The following is a 17,967-nucleotide window of genomic DNA, read 5'->3' as shown; positions in this document are numbered from 1 at the left end:
CCCCACCACCCATTGCGGGGAAAGATTTCATCCCCATCCCCGCCTCACCACCCATTGCGGGGGGAAATTCTAGACCCGCCCCCGCCCCACCCCCGCACCCGCGTCATACCCACTTCATCCCCGCAAAAAATCCATCAAAAAATCTGCCATAAGCCCATTATAGTTGTCTACTTCACAAAATCACAATATAATATAGTAAAAGAAAAGTTAAAATACATTAACAAAGGCAAATGTTTTATTACATTTCAAAAGTGTCTTCAAATACGTTAGTAATATATATGTATATAAATACAATTTTAATAATAAATATGCGGGGCGGGGGTGGGGCGGGCGGGGATGGGGCGGGTATAACATAAAATCCACACCCGCTCCACCACCCATTGCGGGTACAATTTTAATCTCTATCCCCGCCCCATCCCCGCCAAACCTAGACCTATCCCCGCCCCAATTGGGCGGGGATGGAGCGGGTCTCCTACTTGACCCGCCCCACTGCCATCCCTACTCTCAGGATAAAATTTAGCTAACATGTATTTTGTTAATTAGTCGTCCCCTTTAACAGTGTTTATGTTTTTATTATTAGCAGCTTGTGTAGTTGTACAACCCACAGGCCACAGGTACTGCATTTAACTTTTGTGACAAAAAGGTCGGCCTTATGGTCCATATATAGCATCAGTCTATTCACCCGTAGCTGTACCTGTACGTCGTCTTAGGCCATAGCATATGATTATGGTTCATAGCATTTACTTGGGATTTAAGGGGAAAAGGGGGTTGGTAAGTGTTTGGCTTGTAACGAGCCTTTAAGTGAGTCTGCACGAGAATAGTTCAAAAGAATTCTTCTTATCAATTTTTTAAAAAATATGATTATCATGACTTATGCCTCCTTAAAGTGAGAGGATGGAGCAACTTTAGTTAAATTTTATAAGTTACCCTGATTAGTTACATTGTAAAACCGTTTGCTTGTTTATTACTCTAAGAATGTTCCCAACCGTTATCCTCCTTGTGGGTTATAAAGAGAGTTTAAAAATAATACTAATTTATTAGGAGAAAAAAAATTTGATCAAAGTATTGATTATTATTATTGTTGTTGTACTTATTAATTATTAATATTGTAATTATTATTAATCTTGTTGTTATTATTATAAATGTCATTGTTATCATTATTTTAAGTTATTTTGTTATTAAATAATAGAAAATTAAAAGCCACGTGTTAAGAACATGAGATTGACGGCAAAATAAAAAATATATAAAATATGATAGCTCAAATTCATGACAACGAAAATACTAAGTTCGGATTACATTTCAAAATAAGCTAAGTGCGAGATACAAATTACTCCGATCCCTCCGTCCTAAAATATAGTTTCCATTTTTATTTTGGGTGTCCCAAAATATAGTTTCCATTTTCATATTTAATTCCACATTTTTTCGTAATCTATACTAATATATTAAAAGGCGTTCATAAGAATGTCTATGTGCCATGTGGCACTCTCCTCTAAGGTTCTAATGCAAATACTCTATTTTCATGTCAAACCCCTCAACTAAAAAAAATATGTCGTGTGGTTAGAAGCTATCGAACACGTGACCTTTGAAATAGAAAGTGAAAGCTTAACCATTGATCCAACATAATATCATTGTTTAATATTTCAAAATAAAATATAATAATGTCTTGTAATTATATTTCATTAAAAGACTACACAAGTAGTTGGATACCTAACACATTAATGGTAATGATAGTAGACATTGTAGACATAAACTCTTACTCCAATTTCTTGTATTCTTCAAATTATGACTTCAATTTTTTCCTCACAAGACAAAAAATTACGAAAAGAAACAATCTGGAGCATCGCCTGGGACACTCACTAGTTTGTCTAGAAAAACTGTGTCCCATCATTCATTTGCTTCTTGAATTTTGTTTTTTCCTTTGTTTATTCGACCAAAATGTTACAATTAATGCTCTTTCACCAATTATTCTCCATTTTCTCGCCTAAAATCATCTTTTTCCGTACAACAGTTATTTAAATAAACAAAAAATATTTACTAGCCATCTTAAATTCTACTTGCATAAATTACCGTGAAAAAAGGAAAATGAGAACTATATTTTGGGAGGGAGGGAGTATAAATAAATCATGTATACCTCTTCCTATCGAATTCCAATCTATCTAGCTATTTGAAGTTGCACACTATCCATTTCTTTCTTGTGCAGGTCATAGTTGTTTGTATTTCTTATTTTATTTTATATGAAAAAAAAATAGTTGAGTCTGCCGACTTCTCAAGTGCGAAACATTTTTTTTAAGGCAAAGTGTGAAATATTTTATAAGTGCTCCTATAAATTAATGACTTGGGTTATATGATTATTTTTAGTAATTATTATTATTATAATAATTATATTGTTATTAAAATAATGTAATAATAATAATAGTAATTATTATTAATAAAGTTGTGTAAGATTTGTGATAGAAATAAAATGATAATAATAGTAACACTATAAATAAGATTTTATAATATATTGCATAATAATAAATTACAAAGTAATAATATAATAGTAATAATATATTTTATAAAAGATAAGATCTTGTAGATCAGAAAAAATAAGTTCAAATCAGATCAGATAAGTTCAGATCAAAAAATTTTAGGTGAACTAAACATAACCTTTATCTTGATATATATTAACATTAATGTGGTCCACAGAAGTCAGGTTGCAAGCCAATGATATGAATGAATGTCATAGTCAGAGTTCAGACAAATTAAAGTAGGATACATGACTATTTTTCATGAATGATTGAATCGCTTAAGGATCTACTCCCTCCGTCCCAATTTCGTTGCTGCATTTTGATCGTAGGAGGCACTATTCACGTCATAACTTTAATTTGACTATCTTTTACTCCATATACATAAGAAAAAACATAGTCATGTTGGATCTTGTTTGATTTGTCCCAATTTGTATTTTTCAAATATAATTTTTTTTTAATTTTTTCATATATGTAACTCAAGATATTGGTATTTGAAGTTGCATCTCGTAAACTGTGATAAAGCAAATGTAGCAACTAAATTGTGACAGAGGGAGTACTATTTTTTAAGTCATTTTTACTCATTTACAGAAAAAAATAATAAAAATTCAGAAGCCTAAAAAAATTAAGAAAAAATAAAAGTAGCTGTGCAGAAAAAGTAGAGAGTGTAGTTTTGAAAGTTTGCAAATTTTATGATATTCAAAATAATTAAGAAACATTATCTATTACATTTAATGGTATTCTGTGTTCTAAATGAGGTGTTATAGGCGTCTCATAGTGAGATGCTAAAATAACATCTCTTACAAAAAGACAAAAATTTTCGATATCAAATCTAAGTCAAAGTGGTACAAAAATAAATTTACAGTACCAAAATGTAACCTCGGTATCAAACTAACAATTGATATTAAAATAGAGTTGGTACCAAAATACTCTATTTTAGTACCACTTTAACTTAACTTTGATATCAATTTTTTTGTCTTTTTTTACTTTTTCGTTGTAAACTATTTATAGAAAATGAAAAGATGACAAACAACTTAGTGATACATCATCTAATTATGTCATTACAAAGAGGGCAGGTAGGGGCCTAGCCTCTATGGCTCTCTCATATAGTCAAGTAGTCAACATGTTTCTTTAAGGTGGCCTCCTTTATAGGTTTTTAAGATATATATTCTTTATATTTTTTTTATCTTTCCTATTTTGACTTTATATGTTTGTCAAATGCACTTAATCTATTTCTATACTTCCTCCGTTTCATAATAAGTGAAATATTTATTATTTTAAAACATTTCAAAATAAGTGAAACATACCTCAAATGGAAAGAAAGTTATAAAATGACAAGAATACCCATCACAAACCAATTAGTAGATCCTGGACCAAGGTGTAGGATGAGCATCCTACACCAGCTCCAAAACGCAAGGAAAGAAGAATAAAAGGCGCCATTCAACATGCTAAAAAGTTATTGATTTGACAACTAATGTACATTCCCATTACATCCAGTGTACATGTCGAAAATTCAAAAATTGATCAGTTACTGTTCCCATTTAATAACTGATTTGATGTCAACCGCCATCATTTCCCCCATATACTGTTCACCACTTCTCTCTTTTCTACACTCAACCTCCTTGTACATTCTTGGTTTCGTGTGTGGTTGTTCATTAACAAAATCAAAATGTACAATGACAGCCCCCCAGCTAAAAGTAACTCAATTCCTGAAGCTGGTGTCAAGTGAGTAATTTGCAATCTTTGTACACTGGTGTGTTGATGTTTGTTCACTAATGAAATTCAATATGTAGAATTACAGTTTCATACCGAAATTCACCACTTCTCTCTTTTCCATACTCAACCTCCTTGTACATTCTTGGCTTCGTGGTTGTTCATTAATAAAATCAAAATGTACAATGACAACCCTCAGTTGAAAGTAACCCAGGTTAATTCCTGAATCTGATGTCAAGTGAGTAATTTGCAATCTTTGTACACTGGGTGTGTTGATGTTTGTTCACTAATGAAATTCAATATGTACAATTACAGTCTCACACCGAAATATGTCAAGTGAGTAATTTCCAATCTTTGTACATTGGTGTGTTTGATGTTTGTTCACTAATGAAATTCAATATGTACAATTACAGTCTCATACCGAAATTCAATAAAATCACAATGTACACTGATGGTCATTGTTTTGATCACTCAAAATCCCCAAATGTACACTCGTATATTATTGTACACCAAACCATATGCATTTGTACATTAAAAAAAATTGTTTTTAGTGATGAGAGAGTAAGAGCTGGTCCACTTTCAAAAATACTGTCAAAAGCCAGCCACATGGGCAAGGTGTAGGATGAACATCCTTTTGATAATGAAAAGGGTATTTTATGACTTTGTGGCTTTTGAAAGTGATGTTTATTAAATCTTGTGCCCAATCCCTATGTTTCACTTATTATAGAACGGAGGAAGTATTAAATATCTTTCATTATATATTAATAAAAATTATAATAATTGTATATTAATAAAGTACTCATTGAGACGAATCAAACAAGACTCCATATGACAATATTTTTTCTTATATATTGAGAAAAATCTAAAAGATTCTCTCTAATTGTGAATAATGTCAAGATTCTAAATGGAAAGATAAAAAAATACAGAGGGAGTATTAGTTTGTGTCTCGTACTATAGGTCCTGAATTATTTATCAATATGCATTGAAGTCTTCAAAAATAGAAATATTATCTTGTCTTTAAATGATTTTCCCCCAAAAAAAGACTAATTGAGTATTGTAATGTAGTTGGTTAGTGCTTTAGCATATCAAATGAGAGGTCAAGGGTTCGAGTCTTGAAACCACATTTTTATTGTTTAATGTCTCATTTGATTGTGTGGAGTATGGGATATTACATGTAGCAGCATGACACTTGTTTGTCTTGGGTTTTAGGTTATATATAGATTAATTTATTAATTTAGCTAATATATATTATATAAATATTTTTACTTGAATAGTAAAGTAGGATATAATATAATAACTAGTTCTTGTCCCGGACGATACGCCCCAAATTATTTAAATGTGCATTTGAAGTATTCAAAAATAGAAATGTTATCTTGTCTTTAAATATACCAGCATGAGTATGGTAGTAGAGTTGGTTAGTACATTAGGTTATCAAATGAGAGTTCATGAGTTTGAGTCTAAAAACACACATTTTTATTGTTTGGTATCTCATTTGATTATGTGAAAAATGAGAGAGTACATATGACAACATGATATTTGTTTGTCTTGGGTTATATATATATCTCTATTATATAAAGGAAGGGGGAGCAATGGTGTCCTCTTTTGAAATGCTTATTTTGCCCCTCCTTCCTTTTCTAAATTACAAAAGAAATGTCAAAATCAAAATCGACACTCAAAGAAAACTACCGAAAATTAATTTACAACACTTACTCACAAATCACTTAAAAGAAGAAACTTTACAAATCACTCATACAATTGAGAAAATCACGTTATAAAAATCACGCAAATCACTCAAATAATCGGGAAACTTTATTAAAACTAATTAAAATTAACATACAAACTAAAACTAATAACCTAGAACGTCAATACATACAAAAATAATTACAAAAATTTACTTACAAATCACTATTCTCAAGAACCATTACCAATTAATGGTGAGTCATGATAAAGATAGAGGTGTATTTGTAGTGAAATCATAATTTAGAAGTTAGACAAGGAAAAAAATTATTTACTTTTTTATAGTGTTTAGAATTTAGAAGTTAGTACTATACTTAATTCAAAAATCAACTAAAAAATTATAATATTAGAAATCATAAATAAATTCAATATAATTTCTATTTTGTTCATAGAATTTAACTTTGAAAAGTAAAAAGAAAAAAAAGACAAAAATAATGGTGAGAGACTTAAGTGACAGAAACTAAACCAATCAAATTTTGCAACTATAAACAATTATACTTCATATGTCTAATGTTTAAATTTTGACTCTTATACCAGAGAAAATCGAATATCTGTTTCGAAAAAAATTCAAACACATCGTGTGCAAAATATATATATATATATATATATATATATATATATATATATATATATATTCATGACCCCGTTAGATGTTGATGTCTAATATCACCCTTAGGAATTAGGATTAAGTATATCAACTGGTATACCAAACACTGTTCAATCTAGTTAGGGAGTAGGGACACTTAAGAGGTGGATTTTTTTTTTTTCCAACAAGTACATACAAGCAACACAAAACCCACTACTCATGACATAAGGCCATTTTGTCGGTTACAACTTACAAGACCCAACACACAATCAGTACTACAAAGTAAAACATTATTAAAGACACCATTAATAACCTTAGTACTACAAATATGACAACCAACAGTTAAGTGATGCTTTGATTGAGGGATCAACTCCTTTCTTTTCTTGTCCACGACCAACCGAAGAAAATGAAATTAGGGATTATTTATACCACACAAGTGAAGGAAATATATTGCGAAAACACAATAGACCAATTGCACCACTAAACGCTAGAAACCACGCGACAAGAGGGCTGAATCGGCCGCCGACGGCCTTGAGGCTGTGATTATTGAGGGTACACAGAAATTTCGAGAGGAAGCTGGAGAGGTTGTTTAGCTAGCAATGTTGAAATCGTGTTCGTTGTGGATAATTTCGTTATCCATCGGTTTTTTTATTATTATTCATATGAGTCACGAAGGCAGTACAAACTACAAAGTAGAAAGAAAGAAAAAGGGATTTGAACATTGAAACTGTGTTCGCCGTGGATAATTTCGTTATCCATCTGCTTTCGTAGACTGTAAAACGCTTCTTCTAATCTTCTTAACAACAAATAAAGAAAATAAATTATGTATAAGAAGTTTAAGTTTTCAATATCTAGCTAATCTTTTCGGATAAAGAAAATGTCGTTCTGCATTGCAAAGTTTGGTGGTGTACAGTGTAATGCCCTCCTCTCCCAAGTTTGATTCAATTTTTTTTTTTTTTTTTTTTTTTTGATTGGGAAATTTAAGTCAGCCCAAGGGCTAACCCCTATCAAGGCTACTAGCCTTGTAGGAACTACCAGCACATTGGCTAGTAAAGCATGCAAAGCATGCTAAGGAAATATCCCAACATAATGTTGGGGGTAAATATCGAACCCCTGACCTCAGAGATCAGAGGGGAGTGCTCTACCACATGAGCTAACTCCTCATCCTTTCCAAGTTTGATTCTATGACCCTCGCGCATCAATGGTGGGCAGTGAAAATCCCTCCAATAATGAGAAGAAATTAAGGTTGGCTGTTGGCAGACTTAGCTTATTTATTACTTTCTCCCTTTCTTTTTCAACTGCAACAATTGGATTCTTATATTATTAAAAAGTAATTAAAGATATAGTCAGTGGGTTTTGTTAGATTTGTCTCCATATATATTTTCAAAATATCAAATTTTTATGAGATTATCTCGTAAGAGACTGCCTATTTCTAAATTATAATTAAACAATGATAAACCCAATATTAAAAAGAGAACTGGCCCAATAATAACTAGGTTAATTTCTTTCGGTGACTGGTTTAATCTATTTAGTGACTAGGTCTACTTTTATATTGAAATTAGACCGTCTCTTTTAATAATTAAATATTTGAGTTGACAATCGTAAAAACTCAATTTTTTTTTTGAAGGTAAGGAGAATACCCTTGAAAAGAAGGGGAAAATTAGGAATCCTTCTTGCAAGGTGAGAATCGAACCCCTGTCACAAGGTGGAAGGAGGATCTTACAAACACTAGGCCAACCTTAATTCTCAATCGTGAAAACTCAATTGCTACAATAAAAAAGAATCCAGCAATCAAAATTATTGTTATTATTTTACAATTTTTTATCAGGTAATATGAGTTGAGGAAGTAGAAGTATTATTATTGTACATGTGGATAAGCTTTATCCCATGTTTTAGCCTTATGGTTTATGAAGATCGAGGAAGACATGACAATATGACATATAAGTGATATAACCTTACACAAAGAAAATCGATCAATATAAATAGGGAAAATGTCTAAATCCTCTCCTGGAGCAATTTCCTTCCATAATAACTTTATAGACATAGCATTATTAGATTAGATGGGGAATAGGAAACGGAATTAACTAATTTGTTAGATGAATATTGAATGGTCCAACAGTAAATAAGAGCTTCTCATTTAATTTCTATATCAACTATTTTTGTTTTTGTTTTTATACGATAAGGAAATAAAGACTTTCTGATTATAACTTCATACTTCCCCGTTTCAAAATATATAGTATGCATGATGTTCGAGGTCGAATTTTGACCGTTAATTGCTCTTAATATATGTTGATAGAAAATTTTAAAAAATATTATTATCATAGTATTTTTCAAGACGAATTCAACGGTATAATTTTTATTTATCATATCATGAGAGATATTTATGATCTAAATAATTTTTTGTAAAATATAAATGCCTTATATTTTGAAACATATACAATTTTTTTTATTTTATTTGAAAACATCATAGTTATGGGCTTAGGGAAATTGTTGCAACTTTTCTATCAACGTGGATTAGAGTTTTGCCATTCGATGGCATCCACTTGTACCTAGCTATAGTATGATCCAGAATGGATCTCATAAAACGGTTGTTGGCTTTAAAAGGCATAAAATAGTTGTTTGTTAGTATTTACAAGGTACGATCAATTATCAATCAACTCGCTAAATAAATTCGTAATACTCTTTTATATTCTTGAAAAAAAAAAAACCTCCAATTGATTGAAAATTGCGAGAAAGGTGCATTGCAACATATACTTCGCTCATTTTTAATATTTAGAACATTTTCACAGGAGAAAGTTCTATAGGACTTATACCACTAATTTTCTCTCTCCTAGCAAATGAGAGTTATCATCACTAATCACTGTCATGGAAATTTCTAGCCATTAATTTTCTATATGAAATCTAAACCACCAAATTTTAAGTATTACTAAGGATGTGGTAATGGCCTCGAAGAATGACTCCAGTCTTTATTGATCTCCTAGACAGTAGCGAAACCACATAGCAAGTTGTGGAGTCAATTGATCCCATTCAAATATGTACGAAATTTTCTCGTAAACTTTTTGAGATTTTGGAGTCTTTCAATTTAACTATTTGATACCTCTAAATTTCTTCATTTTTATTTTGACCCACTAAATATATTTTCTAGATCCGTCATTGCTCCTAAATATGAGAATAATAACATATCCAATGAAAGAGTAAGTATTAATCTATCACATATTGTATTAAAGTTAATGTTGTGAGTCAAAAGAAGTAAAATGAGAAAAACTTTATTGTAAAAATAATAATATAGAATTGGTAGTACCATTCCAAAAACAAAAAGGAGTGAGCAAACTACTAAATGAGTGAATAGACTAATAAAATCCGGGGGGAGTATTCCCTCCATTTTTTGAAGATTTACTCAGTTACGATAAATACAAACTTTTAAGACAAATTGGAGACAGAGAGAGTAAAAAATCGATCCACTAAGGACTTTTCCTGTAAATTTATTTACGGTTTTTTCACCAAGTACCTCCGAGTTTTCAAAAAATTCACCAGGTACCTCCCATGTTTTCAAAATTCGCAGGGTACCCCTCAGTTTTATGTAAATACACCCAGATACCCTTAGTGACTAACGGAAGTTGACACTGTTAGTATTAATCCTAATTAACCAATCTTAACCCTAACTTCTAACCATACCCTAACCCTTAACCCTTCCACCACCCCCTCCCCCACCCAGTAACCCCCATTCCCCAGCTCAGTAGCACCCCCTTCTCCCAGCCGCAACCGCCCTCCCCTTAGCAGCCATTCCCCCACCCCTTCGCAACCTCTAACCCACCCCAACCCTTCGCAATCCCTCCCCCACCCCCAATTGAGTTTCACAGCCCCTCCCCCACCCCCGTCGAGTTTCGAAGCCCCTCCCCACCCACGTCAAGTTTCAATTTTCTGGGCTCGAAACTCGACGGAGGTGGGGTTTCAAAATTTGACGGGGATGAGGGGAGGGGCTTCGAAACTCGACGGGGGTGGGGGGAGGGGATGCGAAACTCGACCGGGGGTGGGGGGAGGGGTTTCGAAACTCGACTGGGGGTGGGGGGAGGGGTTGCGAAGGGTGGAGGAGGGGCTGCGAAAGGGAGGGCGGTTGCGGCTGGGGTGGGGAAAGGGGGCTACTGGGATAGGGGGAGGGTGGTGGCGTGAGTGGTGGAAGGATGGGTTAGGGTTAAGGTTAGGGTTAGAGTTAGGGTTTGGGGTTAGGATTAGAGGTAGGAGTTAGGATTAGGGTTATGATTAGGAATTAATTAGGATTAAAAAAAGAATATTAGGGTTAATGATTAATGGTGGTTTACGCCGTTAGTCATTTAGGGTATCTGGGTGTATTTACATAAAAATGAGGGGTACCCTGTGAATTTTGAAAACATAGGGGTACCGGGTGAATTTCTCGAAAACTCGGGGATACTTGGTGAAAAAACCGATTTATTTATTATGTTTATCCCTACTAAACACCTTTTCATATGTTTTATCTAACATCCTTCAAAAAAAAAAAAAATCTAACATAAAGAAATTTGCACTATCGAAACTTCGATAAAGATAAAAAAAAAAAAAAACATTTTTTTCCGCAACAGCTGGACGAAGGCTTTCATTTGGAAGGGCCAAAGTACCAAATTTCTGGGTCCAAGGTTTTGCCTCATGTGGAACTCCATAACGCCCAAGATCCACACTACCTAATCTCCGGTCATCATGCTTAAATGGGCTGAGATACATAATCAGTGGGTCGTGTCTCGTCACAAATCCCAAACTAGCACTATTGAAAGACCTTTATACCAATCGTGCTTAAGAAAGAATAGATGGCAAAAATTTTAAAAATTGAAGAGTGTCTTCTATTCATCTTTTAAAAGTAAGTTTTGGGTTAACTAAGACACATCCGGTATAAGTATATATATACATATTCCCCTCAAAAGTATATATATACATATAGTGAAGTTGAGGCTCATCCGGTCTAATCAGATCTAATAAATTTAGGTGAAAAGAGTAATACTGTAAATGAGGTTTTTTGAGGGGAAAAAAAAAAAAAAAAAAAAAAGAGTAATACCGTAATACCCTAAATGAGGTTAATAACATGAGTTTGGGGGGTATTCTTACAAGTTACAATCTATGTAGCATGGTACTCTTCTAGGTCACATACTCATACCCGCATCCGTGCCCGATACGATACATATCCTGTATGGATACGCGTACCCTTTCCTAAAATTTCAAAATCCTGCCGTTTTCCGTCCCCGTACCCGAATCCGCACTCATATCCGTCTATATGCAACCTAGCTTACAATTTTACCTGATATAGGATCCACTACTCTCTTGTTTTATATTTAGATTGCTAAATGTTAGATATATGGCCTTAGCTGAATCCAAAAACCATTTTCAAGTTGGTTTTCTTATTTTTCATTCCAATCACATATTCAATCTCATGAGAACAATCACTTGAAAATATAATGGTGTAATAAAGACAAAGCTATTACATATAGTGAAATCATATAACTAAAGCAATATCTCAGGTCACAAAAACAGTAGTACTAACTAAAATTCACCTAACAACCCTGGGTTAAATCTACATTAACATCCTCACACAGCAACTTACTATAAATCTAGAGAAAGCACAAAAAATAAAAGAATGCTAAGAGTAACATATGATGGTGAATGGTTACTCTAATTGAGCAGTGATTATTATCTCATCTACTATTTACAATCTCAAGCTCAGCTGTTTTCTTGGTAGGTTTACTCAACTGGAAAACAGGATGCCTGCAAAGTTTTTTCACCCCTTTTCTGAGATTTAACCTCTCCAAGATCCCTTCCCCGTCTCTGTCTTCATCTAATGACTCGGCAGCCACAGACGTAACAGGAGAACCATCACCCGAAATGGAGCCATATATGCTTTTTAATTCATCATTGCTTTTCTTCTGAGATTTTCGATGTTTCTTTTCGGGACTGAATTCTAGTCGGTCTAATGTGCCACTTCTTAGAAACTTTTTGCTGTGACGCTGATCATCGGTGCTGGTGATTGTATGTTGCTGCTTCTCAAAAATCAATTCTCCAATTGAAATAGACTTGTGAGGAATGTTGGTAGCAGTGTTTGAAGAGTCAGAACCTGATGACAACTCACTTGTTTTTGCTGCAGATTTTTCTCTTAACTGCAGGGTTCTCACAATCAAAGTTTTGAGGAAATTCATCACTTGTACAGCGTGGATCAACGCTGTCAATGGATCAGCCATCTGCAAGACATGGATCTTTTATATTGACAAAGACATGTTTGGGAGTCCAAAACCTGAACTGGCCATCTGCAAGACATGTTTGGGAGTCTAAATGGGTGCTATTGATCGAACCTAGAGCTGGCCATCTCTGACCCAACCTGAACTGAACTCCAATGACTCGAATTTGACGCATTTATCATACTTTGTATACAACATTTCATTGCATATTTGATACTTTTTGAGCATGACGACCTAAAAAAAACTCTAACCCAACCCACAGGCCAACTCCTTGTCAAACATAATAAAAATAACAAGCTAATAATGTAGATATAACATCATCACTTCCAATTTCAATGTCTGGTATTGAGACTCTAAAAGTTATAGGTCGTATAATGAAGTAAAGATTAGTCATAGTTATATTAATGATAATGTTAAAAGCCAATAACAAAGAAACTTCAAAATACTTTTCCAATTTTCCGTTCCATAAAAATTTTCTCCATTTGGTTTCAAAACAATAACAAACAGGCCCTTAATAGTCTTACACAACAGAGAGAAGACATTCATATTAATAGGACGCCAACGAACTAAAAGCTTAAGTGGAAGTTCAAATCACCTGAGTCATGTTTGGGGCAAAGACCATGGCAATATTCCGTGCATTCATCTTGTTATGAAGTTCATTCTGCACAACATCTGCCATCAAATTGATAGCCCAGTCAAGAAGTGCAGCTTCCATTTGCGGAAGCAGTTTTACAAGTTGCATGCACTGATCTTCTGTATTGCAATGCATCACTTGTTCTGGTGTAAGACAATCAAGCACTCCTTTCGGTAATTCTCTAAACCAGGCCTGCAGTTTCAGTTATCAAATAGCAACTTCAGAACCTAGTGCTTACTAGTACCACGGAAGTATGTGAGGTGCTTATTCTCAGACAATTGAATCAATCAGCATAGTGGTTGGTTATTCTCATTTTGGATCGAGTATATACCTTAATCAGTCCTGCTAAAGAATGAACATCAATTCCGTGTGGAACAATCCCTTTGTTCAATCGACTCCGAACAAACTCTTCCTTGCTATTTTCAGCATTGATCCGAAATATTCCTTCTGCCTTCAAACAGGGGCCGAGTAGAAAATAGGAAAAACAAAAACATATTGGAATTAGTTAATACTTAAATTACACTACTGTTTAAACTTTCAAGTCAATAACATACTTGAAGGCCTCCTTCCGCATACAAGCGCTTTTGCATCATAAGTAGTATAGTGGGCACACTATTTCCTCTCTCATCAATAGAACACTGCATTGACTGAGGAGAAACACCAAACACGCTTGCACTGGATGACACACAAAATTCAGATAAGATAACTCAATAGAAAGCTGCAATAAAAAAGAAAGACATTCTACTGCAATCGCCAGTCAAAGTTAAGAAACGGCCAGATGCATTGAAGGAATTTGTAAAATCACTTAAGACTAATGTGAAGTATCATTCCATAATTATATCTACCGACCAAATATAACGATAGTTTCTCTCAAAAACATGCTGGCAGGTCAAGCAGCTTGTACAGTTACATAATTTGATTAAATCATTTGATAACATCAAAATGCTCCAATTCTTAGGTCTTTGACATCAAGGACTTGAATCATTAATCGAAACAAATTAGCTTATGCATTACAATTATCATCAAAGTTATCACATCATTTGTTGACTTAAACGACTAGGATAGGGCAAAAGGGGTGTAGGAGTAAAAAAAGTTGAAAACCTTTGTAAAAACGAAGGTTCAAACAGATAAAAGTAAGAGTTCCAACACATTTGCAGGATGATTCGAATAGCTGAGAGAATTGGGGAGAAGGAGCAAGTGGGCAACCCCTATTCGAAATGCCAAAAGTAACTAGAACAAAGATTGCATAGAGATTATATGACCTCCTGTCTTTACCTTCTACAAAATTCCTAACCACTTCAAAAGAGATAAATTGGGGAAACCCCCCAACTCATGCCAAGAATCTTCGGTCTTTATTGTACATGTGTGTTGGAATTTCTCAAAGTATGGTTAGCAAGTCATTGCCGATTACATCAGCTTCAAGCTGCCATATGCACACAAGACGGAACCAGAAGCAAAAACAAAAGGGGGGGAAGGCATTGATTCCTGTAGTTTTGATGAATACTTGTTCCATTCTTCCTACTCAAATCTTCAATGTTTATACTTTATACCCTCACACCCAAAATCCACTAAATGTCCTGTGTTACTTCATATTATGAAATGCTTCTACAATAATTCTTAATCTTCCCAAAATATGTACTTATCTACCAAAATCTTCCAATATTAATCCAAAAGAAATATTCTGTCATGTAATTCACACTTCATTTTTTCTATACAACTCCAAAGTACCACTATATATAAGAGGAGGTGGGAATCATGTAAATTTGAAAGAACCAAAAAGGTAAGACCTATATTAAAATCAAGGGTTATGCTATATGCAGCCCTTATCGTTGCATATAAGACATAAATACACTACTTAAAATGAAAATAAGTTGTAAATTTATGGAATAATTTTGCATCAACCGAAGTAATAAATGATCAATTAATGCAACTTATTTCCATTTTTAGCTTCTTATATACAACCTAGCTTTTCCCTAAAATCAATAGTAATATTATTTCAATTAAATTCAAGACATAATAATCCAAATTACCAAACAAACAAATGTATAAAACTAGGAAAAGTCTAATGATCTTTGGAATCTACAGCCCATAAAATACTAACCACACAATTAATCCCTATTTAAATCAAACAAAATTAAACTTCCAAGATCTCATTATATACTAATTTACACAATCAAGCATCAATTTTTTTTTTTTAACACAATCAAGCATCAATAACAAACTTAAAACTTCAATACCCATTACATAAAAACTTAATTAGAAGCCAAAATAACCACTAAATATGCAAAACTAATTCAGAAATAAAACATTATAATCACAAAAAATCAAAAATCAAAAATCTGACCTTGCACTAGGAACCCTTTTAAGAAAATCAGGTTGAAATTCATCAGGTAAACCCAGAAATCCTTTAAAACGATCAAATGTAACATGAGAAACATGTCTAACATTTGTTGGGCAACTAATTTCCAACGATGAAACATCTTCTCTCTCCACACTACATGTTACAAGCAATGATTTTCTTAGTGCTGAAGCCATAAATGTCAATATTGGAAACTGCCCATTTCCACCATTCTCTCTCCTATTTTTCTCATATCCTGGGCTTATAAATGGTGTTGAAATTGGATCATATTCTTCAATTTCTTCTTCAAAACTTTCTTTTTCTTCATCTTCTTCTTCTTCTGTTTCTTCATCAGAACTCAGAACCGAGTTAACCGAGTCACAACCGAGTCGACTCGACCGAGATCGGAATAAAAGTGTCATTTTTACTGTGTTATAATTTCCGAGTTACTACAAAACTATATAACATCACTGGAAAATGATTATTGATTATTGATGATTAAAAGATGTTTATGGGTTTTGATTATTGTTACTTGTTTAGTGAAGGGTATGAGTAATAATTAAGGAAAATCAAGATTTTGAGGAGAGAGAAAATCAAGATTTTTGATTGCTTGAAAGAGAGGAGAGAAGAAGAAGAAGAAGAGTTCGTTTTTGGAAGTTAAACAAAAGAAAGAGAGAGAATATGAGAAGGTGGGAATTTTAAGGGAGTGTTGTTTACTGCAAATTTCTGTGACTGAAAGAAAGAAAGAAAGAAAGAATACAAATATACAATCATGGATTATACGATATTACACATGTAATGTTTCACAAGTAAATGACAATGAAGATTGAGACATGTCAATTTAGCTGTCTTTGTGTTTTATTTATGTCTTTTGATTTTAGTCTAGTTTTTGTGAAAGGATCTTGCTAACGGACGCCCCGGGGCGCTAGATAAGAAATACATTGTTGTACTTAATTGCTTATATTTATACAAATAATAGAATAATGTATAATTCCAATGCAAAACATTTAATGTTTTTCAAAAGGAAAGGGGAAAACATTTAATTCAAATGCAAAGCATTTAAATGCATTGCATTGGAATTCTACATTATTATATTATTTTATATAAATATGAGTAATTAAATACAACAATATATTTCTTATCTAGCGCCCCCGGGGCGTCCGTTAGCTTTTGCCTTTGTGAAATTCTATAGATTCTTGGTTTGGTAAGTTTTTTTAGTTGTGGTCAATGGGACCTTTTTGAGTGTAGTACTAACTATTTTACCTAAATTGTAGGAGTGTGGAGATAACTACCTTAGAATGATGAATGATGGTTGCCACTATTTTCATGTGATTTATTTCTGAACATTTATAACTCATTAATGGGGTTATTGATGAATCCAGATCTCTCGTCTTATAAATTGCGTTTGTGAGTTATAATAATAATATCGATCAATAAAATAGAGATACACAAGTGGTACTCGATTTATGGGACAAAAGATTAGCATTTGTTATAGACTATGATTGCTTAATTACTCTCATGAACTGGAAACGAAAACCCTATTGAGAGTGTTTGATTATAATATGGTAGTTGTGATTAAGGTTTGATAAGAGGACATTCTTGTAATTTAGTTAATTTAATCTCAATCATTTGCAAATTAAAATGTAAGTGTCGTATGTCCTATAAGTTCCTCATGACTACCACTTCTTCACCAAACGATTCTAATTCAACAACTTTCTTGTTGTTTGGTCATTTAACTTAAAAACAACCATTATTATCACTACTTAGATGGCACACTTGATTGATTTGATTAGTTTGATATGAACTAATGATAGTGCAACTATCGACTATTTTTGTCTGTATATATCGTATTAGTTGTCTATTCAATTTTTGGTAGCAGAAACAATTGTTGTCTACTTTCATAATCGACATGTCAAGTTTTGCTTAAGAATAAGGGGAAGAACACGAAGATAGTGTTTCCACAAAAATTATATACCATTATATGTGAGGGACCTAGAAATTAAGACTTATAAGAGTGCATGAATTGTAACTAGATTAATAAAAAGCCAAAAATATAATGGCTTACTAATTAACTCAACAATGCAAAATTAATGATAGGTACTCCCTCCGTCCCAATTTATTTGCTACAAGCACTTTTTCACAAAGACCAAGGAGGGAGTGGGGACCACTGACATAAACGGAATTAACAAAAAAACAAATAGGTAAATTGTGGAACCTATGTA

The 17,967-nt window shown here is 33.2% G+C and overlaps 1 protein-coding gene across 1 annotated transcript; it reads right to left on the bottom strand.

Moving 5' to 3' along the window:
- Nucleotides 1-11,988: 11,988 nt before the first annotated feature.
- On the bottom strand, nt 11,989-16,496 carry LOC104905069 (rho GTPase-activating protein 3). The gene is made up of 5 exons (XM_010693531.4): nt 15,752-16,496; nt 13,962-14,082; nt 13,739-13,858; nt 13,369-13,599; nt 11,989-12,776 (listed from the first exon to the last, which is right to left on the bottom strand). The coding sequence occupies exons 1-5, from the start codon at nt 16,165-16,167 to the stop codon at nt 12,237-12,239; spliced, it is 1,428 nt and encodes a 475-aa protein (XP_010691833.1). The 5' UTR covers nt 16,168-16,496; the 3' UTR covers nt 11,989-12,236.
- Nucleotides 16,497-17,967: the final 1,471 nt, after the last annotated feature.

Source organism: Beta vulgaris, chromosome 1 (assembly GCF_026745355.1).
Source record: "Beta vulgaris subsp. vulgaris cultivar EL10 chromosome 1, EL10.2, whole genome shotgun sequence".
In the NCBI taxonomy this organism is placed as follows: domain Eukaryota; kingdom Viridiplantae; phylum Streptophyta; class Magnoliopsida; order Caryophyllales; family Amaranthaceae; genus Beta; species Beta vulgaris.
Note: the sequence above shows the minus strand (reverse complement) of the source record. Positions and strands in the feature narration are given on the sequence as shown.